Raw genomic sequence first — 14,787 nt, forward strand, 5'->3', positions numbered from 1 at the left:
TACTCCACATACTCTGCAGGTCGGTGGTTCGATCCCCGGTGTAGCCACAATAAGATCCACACAGCCGTTGGGCCCTTGAGCAAGGCCCCTAACCCTGCATCGCTCCAGGCTGCATGCTGCATGCTTACCTGCCAGTTTAATACTTGTTTACCAAAACTAGTTTACCATCGCAACCTGTAGGCCAGCGGAGGATGGGCATGATATTTCTCATTTCTTTCTTCCCCTTTATTCACTATGTAAAGTGTCATTGTGAGATCTACTGTGAAAAGCACTATACAAATACAATTGAACTGAATTAAAGGAAAAGAACCAGGAAATCAGCAGTGTCCACAAGTGTGTGTGTGTGTGTGTGTGTGTGTGTGTGTGTGTGTGTGTGTGTGTGCGCGTGCACGCGAGAGAGAGACTTCTGCTTGTGTGAGGGAACAGTCAAAAATGCAATACATTAAAGGATGTTCTACAATACTTCACACAAAGCAGACTTTTTAATGACATTTTTTAATTTTTGGATGGACATGAGTATGTGCTTCATAAAAAAGGCTGGGTCTGATCAACCGAAATTCAGTCAGCGATTTAAAAGGTTAGTTTACAGAACACGCTATTTACAGACTACCCTATAGTGTGCCTTAGTCCTCATAATGGCTTTTAATGTGAAATAAAAAGAAGAAAAAAAAAAAAAACATAATTTGCAAAGTCCAGAGTCCATAATAGTTCCTAGTGTCATTCACAAACAAACAACAAAAGGCCTACATTTAAAATTGATAGAGCTATGTTTTATTCATTAATTAAAACACAAAAAAAAGACAGACGCATGACATCCTCTAAAGAAAGACTGACAGGGAACAGAGCCAATGGCTGGGGGAGAGGCTGCCGGGACAGGAGGGGGCGGGGCTTCACCTCAGGACTCCTCCCGAATGGGCGTGCACCCAGAGAAGAAGCTGTTCTGGCTGTTGGTCAGGATGCGCTTCTTCTTCTTCAGGAAGCTGGTGGTGTCGCCCGCGCTCTCCTCCGCGTCCTCCTCCATGGCGGCCGGCTTCCTCTCCAGCTTCAGATCGGCAGGGAGCTGCGCCATGTCCCCGATCATGAGCACCTGATACACACACACACGGTCCTCATAGAGATAGGAATACACACACACACACACACACACACACACATGGCCCTCATAGAGATAGGAATACACACACACGGTCCTCATAGAGATAGGAATACACACAACACACACACGGTCCTCATAGAGATAGGAATACACACAACACACACAAGGTCCTCATAGAGATAGGAATACAGACAACACACACACGGTCCTCATAGAGATAGGAATACCCACAACACACACACGGTCCTCATAGAGATAGGAATACACACAACACATGGTCCTCATAGAGATAGGATTACCTGATACACACAACACACATGGTCCTCATAGAGATAGGAATACACACACACACACACACACACAGTCCTCATAGAGATAGGAATACACACACACACACGGTCCTCATAGAGGTAGGAATACACACAACACACACAAGGTCCCCATAGAGATAGGAATACACACAACACACACGTGGTCCTCATAGAGATAGGAATACACACAACACACACATGGTCCTCAGAGATAGAATTACCTGATACACACATAACACACACGGTCCTCATAGAGATAGGAATACACACAACACACACAAGGTCCTCATAGAGATAGGAATACACACAACACACACGTGGTCCTCATAGAGATAGGAATACACACAACACACACGTGGTCCTCATAGAGATAGGAATACACACAACACACACAGTCCTCATAGAGATAGGAATACACACAACACCCACAAGGTCCTCATAGAGATAGGAATACACACAACACACACACGGTCCTCATAGAGATGGGAATACACACAATACACACATGCTGTCCTCACAGAAATAGGATTACAGCAAGTAAACCCTCACAGTACTATCTGCACCGGCTATAATGCGGCTAATGTGGTCATTTTGTGGTCATATGTTTTTGTTTGTTTGTTGAGGAAAGCACCTAGCTACAGACTAGCTAAAACCAGCTAAGATTCTAAGATGTACTTTCCACACTTCTAGCCAGTCTCTAGCTGGACTAAGCTGGTCAAACCAGGTTAAGCTGGCAGAGTACGATGCTGGTCAGACTGGTGTAAATGTTCTATAAGGCACTCGAGCAGCTGCAGTCCCTGAAATGGATTTCACCGCTGACTCTGCAGTTTTGTGCTTTTGTGCGAGACGATGGAGGAGACTGGGAAACAGCAGTTCCACACACACACACACACACACACACGCGCACACGCGCACACACACACACAAGCATCTAAACCAGCCTCATCCATCAGTTTCTACACAAGTAAGACATTAAAAATGAACTCTTTTCCATTTCATCTCCGAGCAGATGATCCATCAGCCAGAAGGTTAACAGTGAGTGCCAAAAAAACACCTAAAAACCCAGATGATATAAACCTTCCCCCCTCTGCTTTCCATTCACAGTGAGTGCACTGCTGTGCATTATAACTGCACATTTAATTAAGCCACGTAACACACCAGTGGTTTTCATTTAGGAATGTTTTGGAAACGTTTTAGTGGAGAGGTTTATCAGTCATTCCTACCAGATCGGTCTTGCCTACCCACTGATATCAGTGGTCCCCATCTAACAAGCGTACTGTTGAGCATTAGAACTGCATGCGATTATAACTATCTGAAAAGAGCAGCACAGCCGGCCTGTCACGCTGTTAGCATTATCTGATTATTCTACAAGGGTTCAGGTTTGTATCTCTCGGATCACTCTAGCACTTGGAACAGTACTTCCTTCTCGGGTTTTCAGCGCACTTGTCCCTGGTACTGATTTGCACTTTATTGTGCGTCACACTGGATAAGAGCATCTGCTAAATGACTAATATAATGTATTCTGTTACTTCCCTCCCATACACGGTTGACACTGGCATTACTGGCACCGAAATTCCCTTCAGATTCATCACTGAGTCTGAAACCCATTTTCAGAAATCTTCCTCGCTGAGCACGTCGTCCCCAGCCGTGTCTGGGACGTACCTTCATGGTGGGAGTGACGCAGGGGGGTTTGAAGAAGGTGGAGTCGGCCACGCTCAGGGCCGTGGGGTCGGGCGGCGTGAAGACCGAATCCCTCGACGCGTCCTCCATCTCGCACGCGTCCTGCGTTCGGGAGCAGGGAACAGGGTCAGCCCGGCGGGCGATAGCACGACCATTAGCGTTAGCGCACTCCAGAGGGTCAGCCCAGCGGGCGATAGCATTAGCGTTAGCGCACTCCAGAGGGTCAGCCCAGCGGGCAATAGCATGACCATTAGCGTTAGCGCACTCCAGAGGGTCAAGCCCAGCGGGCGATAGCATGACCATTAGCGTTAGCGCACTCCAGAGGGTCAGCCCAGCGGGCAATAGCATTAGCGTTAGCGCAATCCAGAGGGTCAGCCCAGCGGGCGATAGCACGACCATTAGCGTTAGCGCACTCCAGAGGGTCAGCCCAGCGGGCGATAGCATTAGCGTTAGCGCAATCCAGAGGGTCAGCTCAGCGGGCGATAGCACAACCATTAGCGTTAGCGCACTCCAGAGGGTCAGCCCAGCGGGCGATAGCATGACCATTAGCGTTAGCGCACTCCAGGGGGTCAGCCCAGCGGGCGATAGCACGACCATTAGCGTTAGCGCACTCCAGGGGGTCAGCCCGGCGGGCGATAGCACGACCATTAGCGTTAGCGCACTCCAGAGGGTCAGCTCAGCGGGCGATAGCACAACCATTAGCGTTAGCGCACTCCAGAGGGTCAGCCCAGCGGGCGATAGCATGACCATTAGCGTTAGCGCACTCCAGGGGGTCAGCCCGGCGGGCGATAGCACGACCATTAGCGTTAGCGCACTCCAGGGGGTCAGCCCAGCGGGCGATAGCACGACCATTAGCGTTAGCGCACTCCAGAGGGTCAGCCCAGCGGGCGACCGTTAGCGTTAGCGCACTCCAGAGGGTCAAGCCCACTGGGCACTTGCCACGCGGTGGCGCAACTTACCAGGGTCGCCACGGGGATCTCCAGGTTGCGGCACTTCTCGTGGTCACACAGGCAGTTCTCCCCGCAGGTCATCTTCCCCTTGCGGCAACGGCACATCTTGTTGCTGCAGCGCCCCTTACAGGCGCACTGCAGGAACGGCACACACGCACACACGCACACACACACGCACACACACACGCGTCAGCATCTGCACACTTCACACACTGCGCGGCACACTTAGCCTGGAATGTTCTCATTTTCAAAATTCTAAGCCGGTGTTCGAGAACTCCACTGCTTTCAGCTACCAGCAGTGATTGTTACGTCATCATTAGAGCGTTCGGTTGAGAACATTCCGATCACATATTTGTCAGCTCACCCATGAAGGCCAGTGTTGGGCCCAGAGACAGAGAATCATTCGACCGAAATTGCAGAACGTTCACGGCCGGCATTGGACTGTGGCCGCTGTCCTTAGCAAAAAGCATAAACGCACTCCAGTCGCCCAGAGAATAAACCAAACATTGCTGTGAGCAGCGACAGCCATTGCACATTGTTGGTCATAGCTACACTGTCTCTGGACTTTAAACCGGCCTTTAAAGGGTTAAAGACGGCCCCCGTTCGTGCGGAAGAGCCTTGCGGAGTCCTGGCGTCCTTACCCCGGTCACTCGGCCGTTCTTCCGGGGGTTTTTCCGGCCCTTGTGTTTCTCGGGGACCCACACGTCCGCCTTGTCCTCCTCCTCCGACTCTGAGGGCGAGGCCAGGTCGTCGATGTCGATGGTGGCGTTGTGCTGCCGGGCGCGGGCGGTGGTGAACCTCCGGACCTGAGGCTTTAGGGGGGGAAACAGGGCGTCCATACGCGTGACAATCAACACCCTACCTGTAAGGCTTGAGTTTAGAATATGAGCTATCTCAGGGGGGGGACAAGTCGTGAGTTTGAAAAGGGATCATGAAAACTGGACCTCGAATCCAAATCCAGCCCTCGTTTTCTTTTCTCCCGCAAAATTAACTGAACGATTAAGCGCTGCTGATTGGCCAGACTGTCTTCACACCTGACTCCCTGGTAAAGGGAGGGTGGTCACACCTGTGGAAAAGCAGCAGTTCGTGGCCCTGGAGGACCGTGATCTGATCATCCCGGCTTCAGGGGGAGGTGAATCAGAGAGTTGGGTTTCAGAGGGGAGTTACCTTTGGGGGGAGGTGAATCAGAGAGTTGGGTTTCAGAGGGGAGTTACCTTCAGGGGGAGGTGAATCAGAGAGTTGGGTTTCAGAGGGGAGTTACCTTCAGGGGGAGGTGAATCAGAGAGTTGGGTTTCAGAGGGGAGTTACCTTCAGGGGGAGGTGAATCAGAGAGTTGGGTTTGAGAGGGGAGTTACCTTCAGGGGGAGGTGAATCAGAGAGTTGGGTTTGAGAGGGGAGTTACCTTCAGGGGGAGGTGAATCAGAGAGTTGGGTTTGAGAGGGGAGTTACCTTCAGGGGGAGGTGAATCAGAGAGTTGGGTTTGAGAGGGGAGTTACCTTCAGGGGGAGGTGAATCAGAGAGTTGGGTTTGAGAGGGGAGTTACCTTCAGGGGGAGGTGAATCAGAGAGTTGGGTTTGAGAGGGGAGTTACCTTCAGGGGGAGGTGAATCAGAGAGTTGGGTTTGAGAGGGGAGTTACCTTCAGGGGGAGGTGAATCAGAGAGTTGGGTTTGAGAGGGGAGTTACCTTCAGGGGGAGGTGAATCAGAGAGTTGGGTTTGAGAGGGGAGTTACCTTCAGGGGGAGGTGAATCAGAGAGTTGGGTTTGAGAGGGGAGTTACCTTCAGGGGGAGGTGAATCAGAGAGTTGGGTTTGAGAGGGGAGTTACCTTCAGGGGGAGGTGAATCAGAGAGTTGGGTTTGAGAGGGGAGTTACCTTCAGGGGGAGGTGAATCAGAGAGTTGGGTTTGAGAGGGGAGTTACCTTCAGGGGGAGGTGAATCAGAGAGTTGGGTTTGAGAGGGGAGTTACCTTCAGGGGGAGGTGAATCAGAGAGTTGGGTTTGAGAGGGGAGTTACCTTCAGGGGGAGGTGAATCAGAGAGTTGGGTTTGAGAGGGGAGTTACCTTCAGGGGGAGGTGAATCAGAGAGTTGGGTTTGAGAGGGGAGTTACCTTCAGGGGGAGGTGAATCAGAGAGTTGGGTTTGAGAGGGGAGTTACCTTCAGGGGAGGTGAATCAGAGTTGGGTTTGAGAGGGGAGTTACCTTCAGGGGGAGGTGAATCAGAGAGTTTGGTTTGAGAGGGGAGTTACCTTCAGGGGGAGGTGAATCAGAGAGTTTGGTTTGAGAGGGGAGTTACCTTCAGGGGGAGGTGAATCAGAGAGTTGGGTTTGAGAGGGGAGTTACCTTCAGGGGGAGGTGAATCAGAGAGTTGGGTTTGAGAGGGGAGTTACCTTCAGGGGGAGGTGAATCAGAGAGTTGGGTTTGAGAGGGGAGTTACCTTCAGGGGGAGGTGAATCAGAGAGTTGGGTTTGAGAGGGGAGTTACCTTCAGGGGGAGGTGAATCAGAGAGTTGGGTTTGAGAGGGGAGTTACCTTCAGGGGGAGGTGAATCAGAGAGTTGGGTTTGAGAGGGGAGTTACCTTCAGGGGGAGGTGAATCAGAGAGTTGGGTTTGAGAGGGGAGTTACCTTCAGGGGGAGGTGAATCAGAGAGTTGGGTTTGAGAGGGGAGTTACCTTCAGGGGGAGGTGAATCAGAGAGTTGGGTTTGAGAGGGGAGTTACCTTCAGGGGGAGGTGAATCAGAGAGTTGGGTTTGAGAGGGGAGTTACCTTCAGGGGGAGGTGAATCAGAGAGTTGGGTTTGAGAGGGGAGTTACCTTCAGGGGGAGGTGAATCAGAGTTGGGTTTGAGAGGGGAGTTACCTTCAGGGGGAGGTGAATCAGAGAGTTTGGTTTGAGAGGGGAGTTACCTTCAGGGGGAGGTGAATCAGAGAGTTGGGTTTGAGAGGGGAGTTACCTTCAGGGGGAGGTGAATCAGAGAGTTGGGTTTGAGAGGGGAGTTACCTTCAGGGGGAGGTGAATCAGAGAGTTGGGTTTGAGAGGGGAGTTACCTTCAGGGGGAGGTGAATCAGAGAGTTGGGTTTCAGAGGGGAGTTACCTTTGGGGGGAGGTGAATCAGAGAGTTGGGTTTCAGAGGGGAGTTGCCTTCAGGGGGAGGTGAATCAGAGAGTTGGGTTTGAGAGGGGAGTTACCTTTGGGGGGAGGTGAATCAGAGTTGGGTTTCAGAGGGGAGTTACCTTCAGGGGGAGGTGAATCAGAGAGTTTGGTTTCAGAGGGGAGTTACCTTCAGGGGGAGGTGAATCAGAGAGTTTGGTTTGAGAGGGGAGTTACCTTCAGGGGGAGGTGAATCAGAGAGTTGGGTTTCAGAGGGGAGTTACCTTCAGGGGGAGGTGAATCAGAGAGTTGGGTTTCAGAGGGGAGTTACCTTTGGGGGGAGGTGAATCAGAGAGTTGGGTTTGAGAGGGGAGTTACCTTTGGGGGGAGGTGAATCAGAGTTGGGTTTCAGAGGGGAGTTACCTTTGGGGGGAGGTGAATCAGAGAGTTGGGTTTGAGAGGGGAGTTACCTTCAGGGGGAGGTGAATCAGAGAGTTGGGTTTCAGAGGGGAGTTACCTTTGGGGGGAGGTGAATCAGAGTTGGGTTTCAGAGGGGAGTTACCTTCAGGGGGAGGTGAATCAGAGAGTTGGGTTTCAGAGGGGAGTTACCTTTGGGGGGAGGTGAATCAGAGAGTTGGGTTTCAGAGGGGAGTTACCTTTGGGGGGAGGTGAATCAGAGAGTTGGGTTTGAGAGGGGAGTTACCTTTGGGGGGAGGTGAATCAGAGTTGGGTTTCAGAGGGGAGTTACCTTTGGGGGGAGGTGAATCAGAGAGTTGGGTTTGAGAGGGGAGTTACCTTCAGGGGGAGGTGAATCAGAGAGTTGGGTTTCAGAGGGGAGTTACCTTTGGGGGGAGGTGAATCAGAGAGTTGGGTTTCAGAGGGGAGTTACCTTCAGGGGGAGGTGAATCAGAGAGTTGGGTTTCAGAGGGGAGTTACCTTTGGGGGGAGGTGAATCAGAGAGTTGGGTTTCAGAGGGGAGTTACCTTTGGGGGGAGGTGAATCAGAGTTGGGTTTCAGAGGGGAGTTACCTTTGGGGGGAGGTGAATCAGAGAGTTGGGTTTCAGAGGGGAGTTACCTTTGGGGGGAGGTGAATCAGAGTTGGGTTTCAGAGGGGAGTTACCTTTGGGGGGACGTATTCGAAGGAGGTGTCGGGAGACTGGCTGGCAGTCGGCACCAGAACAGACATCTTCTTTGCGCTGGCCACCTGAAGCAGCGTCAGCTTCTGCAAACAGGGAAAATCAGGGGTTTAAATGTTTAAATACAAATCAAAATATATAATATAAAAACATAAATGTAATAACTTTATTTGCGTAGAGAACAAACTGCTTTACAGCAGTAAAAACAAAAGCATAAAAATACCGCAATAATTCTCAGCTCACACTTAAAAAACGGGCTGACGTGGTACTGTGTGAAAGCTCAGGTGCTGTGGAACTCTCACCTGCTTGCACTGCTCGTTCTCCTCCAGGAGCCGCTGGTTCTGCCCACTCAGATCCTGCATCTTCGCAATCTCATCCTCCTGAGACACGGCCGGTACAGGTCAGACACACACACACACACACAATCTCATCCTCCTGAGACACGGCCAGTACAGGTCAGACACACACACACACACAATCTCACCCTCCTGAGACACGGCCAGTACAGGTCAGACACACACACACAATCTCATCCTCCTGAGACACGGCCAGCACACACACACACACACACACACACACACACACACACACACACAATCTCATCCTCCTGAGACACGGCCAGTACAGGTGAGAGACACACACACACACACACACACACACACACACACACACACACACACAATCTCACCCTCCTGAGACACGGCCGGTACAGGTGAGACACACACACACACACACAATCTCATCCTCCTGAGACACGGCCGGTACAGGTGAGACACACACACACACAATCTCATCCTCCTGAGACACGGCCGGTACAGGTGAGACACACACACACACACACAATCTCATCCTCCTGAGACACGGCCGGTACAGGTGAGACACACACACACACAATCTCATCCTCCTGAGACACGGCCGGTACAGGTGAGACACACACACACACACACAATCTCATCCTCCTGAGACACGGCCGGTACAGGTGAGACACACACACACACACACACACAATCTCATCCTCCTGAGACACGGCCGGTACAGGTGAGACACACACACACACACACACAATCTCATCCTCCTGAGACACGGCCGGTACAGGTGAGACACACACACACAATCTCATCCTCCTGAGACACGGCCGGTACAGGTGAGACACACACACACACACAATCTCACCCTCCTGAGACACGGCCAGTACAGGTCACACACACACACACACAATCTCATCCTCCTGAGACACGGCCAGCACACACACACACACACAATCTCATCCTCCTGAGACACGGCCAGTACAGGTGAGACACACACACACACACACACACACACACACACACACACACACACACACACACACACACACACACAATCTCACCCTCCTGAGACACGGCCGGTACAGGTGAGACACACACACACACAATCTCATCCTCCTGAGACACGGCCGGTACAGGTGAGACACACACACACACACACACACACACACACACACACACAATCTCATCCTCCTGAGACACGGCCGGTACAGGTGAGACACACACACACACACAATCTCATCCTCCTGAGACACGGCCGGTACAGGTGAGACACACACACACAATCTCATCCTCCTGAGACACGGCCGGTACAGGTGAGATACACACAATCTCATCCTCCTGAGACACGGCCGGTACAGGTGAGATACACACTCAGCCAGTACAGGTGAGACACACACTCAGTGTCAAACTATCCCTGAGCAAGACACCTAATCGGCAACTTCCCACAACGAGCATGGCAGGCAGCCTATCGCCGTTGGTCTGTGTGTGTGTGTGTGTGTGTGTGTGTGTGTGTGTGTGTGTATAAACGGGTGAATGAGAGGTATTATTGTAAAGCGCTTTGGTTAACTGCGCTATATAAATGCAGTCCGTTCCCCCTTTATCCTCCTGACCAGGGCGGGGGCAGGGAGAGGGAGAGGGGAGGGCTGGGGGCAGGGAGAGGGAGAGGGAGTCGGCGGGGCAGGGCCGGGGGCAGGGAGAGGGAGAGGGCGGGTCCCGGGCGTGGAGAGGGCGGGGCCAGGGGCGGGGCGGACGCACCTGGAACTGCAGCCGCTGCAGAAGCTCACGCTCCCGTTTGGACGTGGGCTCGTCCTGCTCCTCCTCCTCCGTCTTGGCCGGCTTGCTCTGCAGCTGGCTCAGCAGGTACAGCACCTGGGACAAGCACACGCACGTGAGGCCCGGAACGCTCCGCACAGCGAGCGCCTTCAGGCGAGAGACGGGCACGAGACGCCCGTCTGACGGGCTCTCCAGAAAAAAAAGGCTGAATTTGGCGGCGAGCTGCAGGCAACGTTCACACACCCGAGCGCTCGTCAGAGGTGCTTCAGGTGAGAGACGGCCGCTGCAGAGTCTGGGGCAAAATGTGCCTTTCATTTTCATTAATCTCATATGACAGGGTCACAAGCACACGAATACGTGGCTGTTTGAAACCGCATGCGACTTGCACTTGCAGATTTTCATTGAAATGTAGTGTACGGTTTCGAACACAGCCCCTGTCCCACCCTGGGGGGGGCGTCACATGACCAGGGCCACGGGGGGCGTCACATGATCACCTTCTCCTGGTGCCTCTGCTCGAGCTCGACGAGGGCTTGCTGGTGCTCCATGTCCACGTCCGACATCAGCTTCCTCTCCTCACACAGCATGCGCTGCTGGTCGCAGAAGTTGGCCTTCTCCTGGTTCAGCTCGCTCTCCAGCTTGGCGTTCGACACCTTCGCCGAAACCAGCTGCAGAGTTTGAGGGAGAGAGAGGCGGAGTTCTTATCTTCATTTTATTGATTATGCAGTAAAAATGTAAAACAATTTCAATGAATAACTGTAGTGCACTATGACCACAGTGCCCCCTGGTGTGCGGGAGGACCGCAGCGCCCCCTGGTGTGCAGGAGGAACACCGCGCCCCCTGGTGTGTGGGAGAAACACAGCGCCCCCTGGTGTGCAGGAGGAACACAGCGCCCCCTGGTGTGCGGGAGGAACACAGCGCCCCCTGGTGTGCAGGAGGAGCACAGCGCCCCCTGGTGTGCGGGAGGAACACAGCGCCCCCTGGTGTGCGGGAGGAACACAGCGCCCCCTGGTGTGCGGGAGGAACACAGCGCCCCCTGGTGTGCGGGAGGAACACAGCGCCCCCTGGTGTGCGGGAGGAACACAGCGCCCCCTGGTGTGAGGGAGGAACACAGCGCCCCCTGGTGTGAGGGAGGAACACAGCGCCCCCTGGTGTGCGGGAGGAACACAGCGCCCCCTGGTGTGAGGGAGGAACACAGCGCCCCCTGGTGTGAGGGAGGAACACAGCGCCCCCTGGTGTGCGGGAGGAACACAGCGCCCCCTGGTGTGAGGGAGGACCACAGCGCCCCGCTCACCTCGGACATGAGGAACTTGAGGGCGCACTTGGCCTCCACGATGGTGGACACGGAGTCCCAGCGCTGCTTCATGCGGCCGTCGTTGTCCGCGTCCAGAACCTTCTGCTGCAGGTCGGCGATCTGCGCGCTCCTGAGGGGGAGAGACGGGGCGAGGTTAACCCAAAAACAAACAAACGCAAACCCGGGACATATAAAGCAAAGAGCTTGTGTATCCCATGCGTTTACTGGCTTCTTTTAGCACAATCTGAGGCTATACACTGCCCATCCACAAGGTGGCAGTCAGGCCGAATCTGATTGGAGAAAGTAACCTTGGAGTGAAGGATTACTTGTTCGGTTGTAGATGTTTTCGGTTGGAGTTGTCCGTTGAACAGTATTCGTGCGTGAAATTACAGCACACGCTTGGGCCTTGTTATATCTGGACTGCACGTTATGCTGCACAAGAATGCATAGAGTATGTGAGTTTAGCAGAAGCGTTTGTCGGAGCAGCGTTGGGGGCGGGGTTAGGGCGAATGATTGGCAGAGCAGGGTTGGGGTCAGGATTAGGGGGAATGATTGGTAAAGCAGGGTTGGGGTGGGGTTAGGGGGTGGGGTTAGGGGGAATGATTGGCAGAGCAGGGTTGGGGGTGGGGTTAGGGGGCAGGATTAGGGGGAATGATTGGCAGAGCAGGGTTGGGGGTGGGGTTAGGGGGAATGATTGGCAGAGCAGGGTTGGGGGCGGGGTTAGGGGGAATGATTGGCAGAGCAGGGTTGGGGGCGGGGTTAGGGGGCAGGATTAGGGGGAATGATTGGCAGAGCAGGGTTGGGGGCGGGGTTAGGGGGAATGATTGGCAGAGCAGGGTTGGAGGCTCACCTCAGGCCCATCTCAGTCTCCAGGTTCTCCACCTGCTTCCCCAGAGACGCCTCCAGCTCACCCTGATTCTCCAGCTCCGAGATCATGAACGTGCGCCTCTGCAGACACACACCACACACACACACACACACACACACACACACACACACACACACACACAACAAACACACACACCAAACACACACAAACACGCGCAAATACACACACACACACACCAAACACACACAAACGCGCGCAAATACACACACACACGCACACATACACACACACACAACACACATCAGCCTGGAGCAGTCTATAACCCACTCTACAGGTTCATGTGTGAAACAGAATCAGTAAATAATGGTTTATAAATTAAGCGAATGCTCATTGGTCGCCCTGATCTTAGCTTGTGCGCAGGGACCCAATATTAGGATCCTTTACTGATTCAATCTCACAAACACATCATCCAGGCCCGAGCCCAACCCCCCCCCTTGGAATTTGCTGGTTCACATTTGCCACCAAGTCAGGTGAACATGGCAACATCCACTTCCTGTTCAAGAGCATCCCACTTCCTGCAGAAGAGTGACACTCAGTCCCACCTCCTGCAGACGAGCGGTGTGGTGCACTCACCCGGATTTTAGCGGAGGACCGCTCCCCCGCCTCGATCCGGTCCTTGAGCTGGGAGATGTCCTCGGCCAGCATCTTGCGGTCCTCCAGCAGGTCCCGCAGGTGCCTCCGGGCCTCCTCCGTACTGACCAGCACCTCCACCTCGTTAGTCAGCCAGTGCTGCCAACGACACCGAGAGGCCGTCACAGCTACAGTCACACAGCTACAGCCACACCACTACAATACACTACAGTCACACAGCTACAGTCACACCACTACAATACACTACAGTCACACCGCTACAGTCACACCACTACAATACACTACAGTCACACAGCTACAGTCACACCACTACAATACACTACAGTCACACCGCTACAGTCACACCGCTACAATACACTGCAGTCACACCGCTACAGTCACACCGCTACAATACACTGCAGTCACACCGCTACAGTCACACCGCTACAATACACTACAGTCACACTGCTACAGTCACACCGCTACAATACACTGCAGTCACACAGCTACAGTCACACCACTACAATACACTACAGTCACACCGCTACAGTCACACCGCTACAATACACTGCAGTCACACAGCTACAGTCACACAGCTACAGTCACACCGCTAAAGTCACACTGCTACAGTCACACATCTACAGTCACACACCTACAGTCAATTACAGCCACACACCTACAGTCACACAGCTAGTCAACTAGAGCCACACCTAGTCACACAGCTAGTCACCTACAGTCACACACCTACAGTCACACAGCTAGTCACCTACAGTCACACAGCTACTGTCAACTACAGCCACACAACTACAGTCACACACCTATTCAACTCCAGTCACACACCTACACCCACACAACTATTCAACTAGTCACAATTACAGCCACACACCTACAGTCACACATCTACAGGCACACAGCTAGTCACATACCTACAGTCAATTACAGCCACACACCTACAGTCACACAGCTAGTCAACTACAGCCACACCTAGTCACACAGCTAGTCACCTACAGTCACACAGCTAGTCACACCGCTAGTCAACTACAGCCACACAACTACAGTCACACACCTATTCAACTACAGTCACACACCTACACCCACACAGCTATTCAACTACAGTCACAACTACAGCCACACAGCTACAGTCACACACTTAGTCAATTACAGCCACACACCTACAGTCACACAGCTACAGTCACACATCTACAGTCACACACCTACAGTCAATTACAGCCACACACCTACAGTCACACATCTACAGTCACACAGCTACAGCCACACAGCTACAGTCACACATCTACAGTCACACACCTACAGTCAATTACAGCCACACATCTACAGTCACACAGCTACAGTCACACAGCTACAGCTACAGTCACACACCTACAGTCACACACCTACAGTCACACAGCTACAGTCACACACCTACAGTCACACACCTACAGTCAATTACAGCCACACACCTACAGTCACACATCTACTGTCACACAGCTACAGCCACACAGCTACAGTCACACACCTACAGTCAATTACAGCCACACACCTACAGTCACACAGCTAGTCAACTAGAGCCACACCTAGTCACACAGCTAGTCACCTACAGTCACACACCTACAGTCACACAGCTAGTCACCTACAGTCACACAGCTACTGTCAACTACAGCCACACAACTACAGTCACACACCTATTCAACTCCAGTC

The 14,787-nt window shown here is 52.8% G+C and overlaps 1 protein-coding gene across 1 annotated transcript in view; it reads right to left on the minus strand.

The window, feature by feature from the left end:
* Positions 1–493: 493 nt before the first annotated feature.
* The window catches only part of kif4 (kinesin family member 4), a 32,485-nt gene continuing 18,191 nt past the window's right edge, over positions 494–14,787 (minus strand). The window contains exons 21-31 of the mRNA XM_061248595.1: positions 13,093–13,248; positions 12,481–12,578; positions 11,631–11,760; positions 10,834–11,004; positions 10,322–10,435; positions 8,561–8,638; positions 8,243–8,344; positions 4,679–4,849; positions 4,047–4,172; positions 3,070–3,189; positions 494–1,087 (exon numbers count right to left, since the gene is read on the minus strand). Of these exons, the coding sequence (XP_061104579.1) occupies positions 896–1,087; positions 3,070–3,189; positions 4,047–4,172; positions 4,679–4,849; positions 8,243–8,344; positions 8,561–8,638; positions 10,322–10,435; positions 10,834–11,004; positions 11,631–11,760; positions 12,481–12,578; positions 13,093–13,248 (1,458 nt within the window). The 3' untranslated portion in view covers positions 494–895. The remainder of the gene's footprint in view (positions 1,088–3,069; positions 3,190–4,046; positions 4,173–4,678; positions 4,850–8,242; positions 8,345–8,560; positions 8,639–10,321; positions 10,436–10,833; positions 11,005–11,630; positions 11,761–12,480; positions 12,579–13,092; positions 13,249–14,787) is intronic.

The sequence above is a fragment of the Conger conger genome, chromosome 7 (assembly GCF_963514075.1).
Source record: "Conger conger chromosome 7, fConCon1.1, whole genome shotgun sequence".
Lineage (NCBI taxonomy): Eukaryota > Metazoa > Chordata > Actinopteri > Anguilliformes > Congridae > Conger > Conger conger.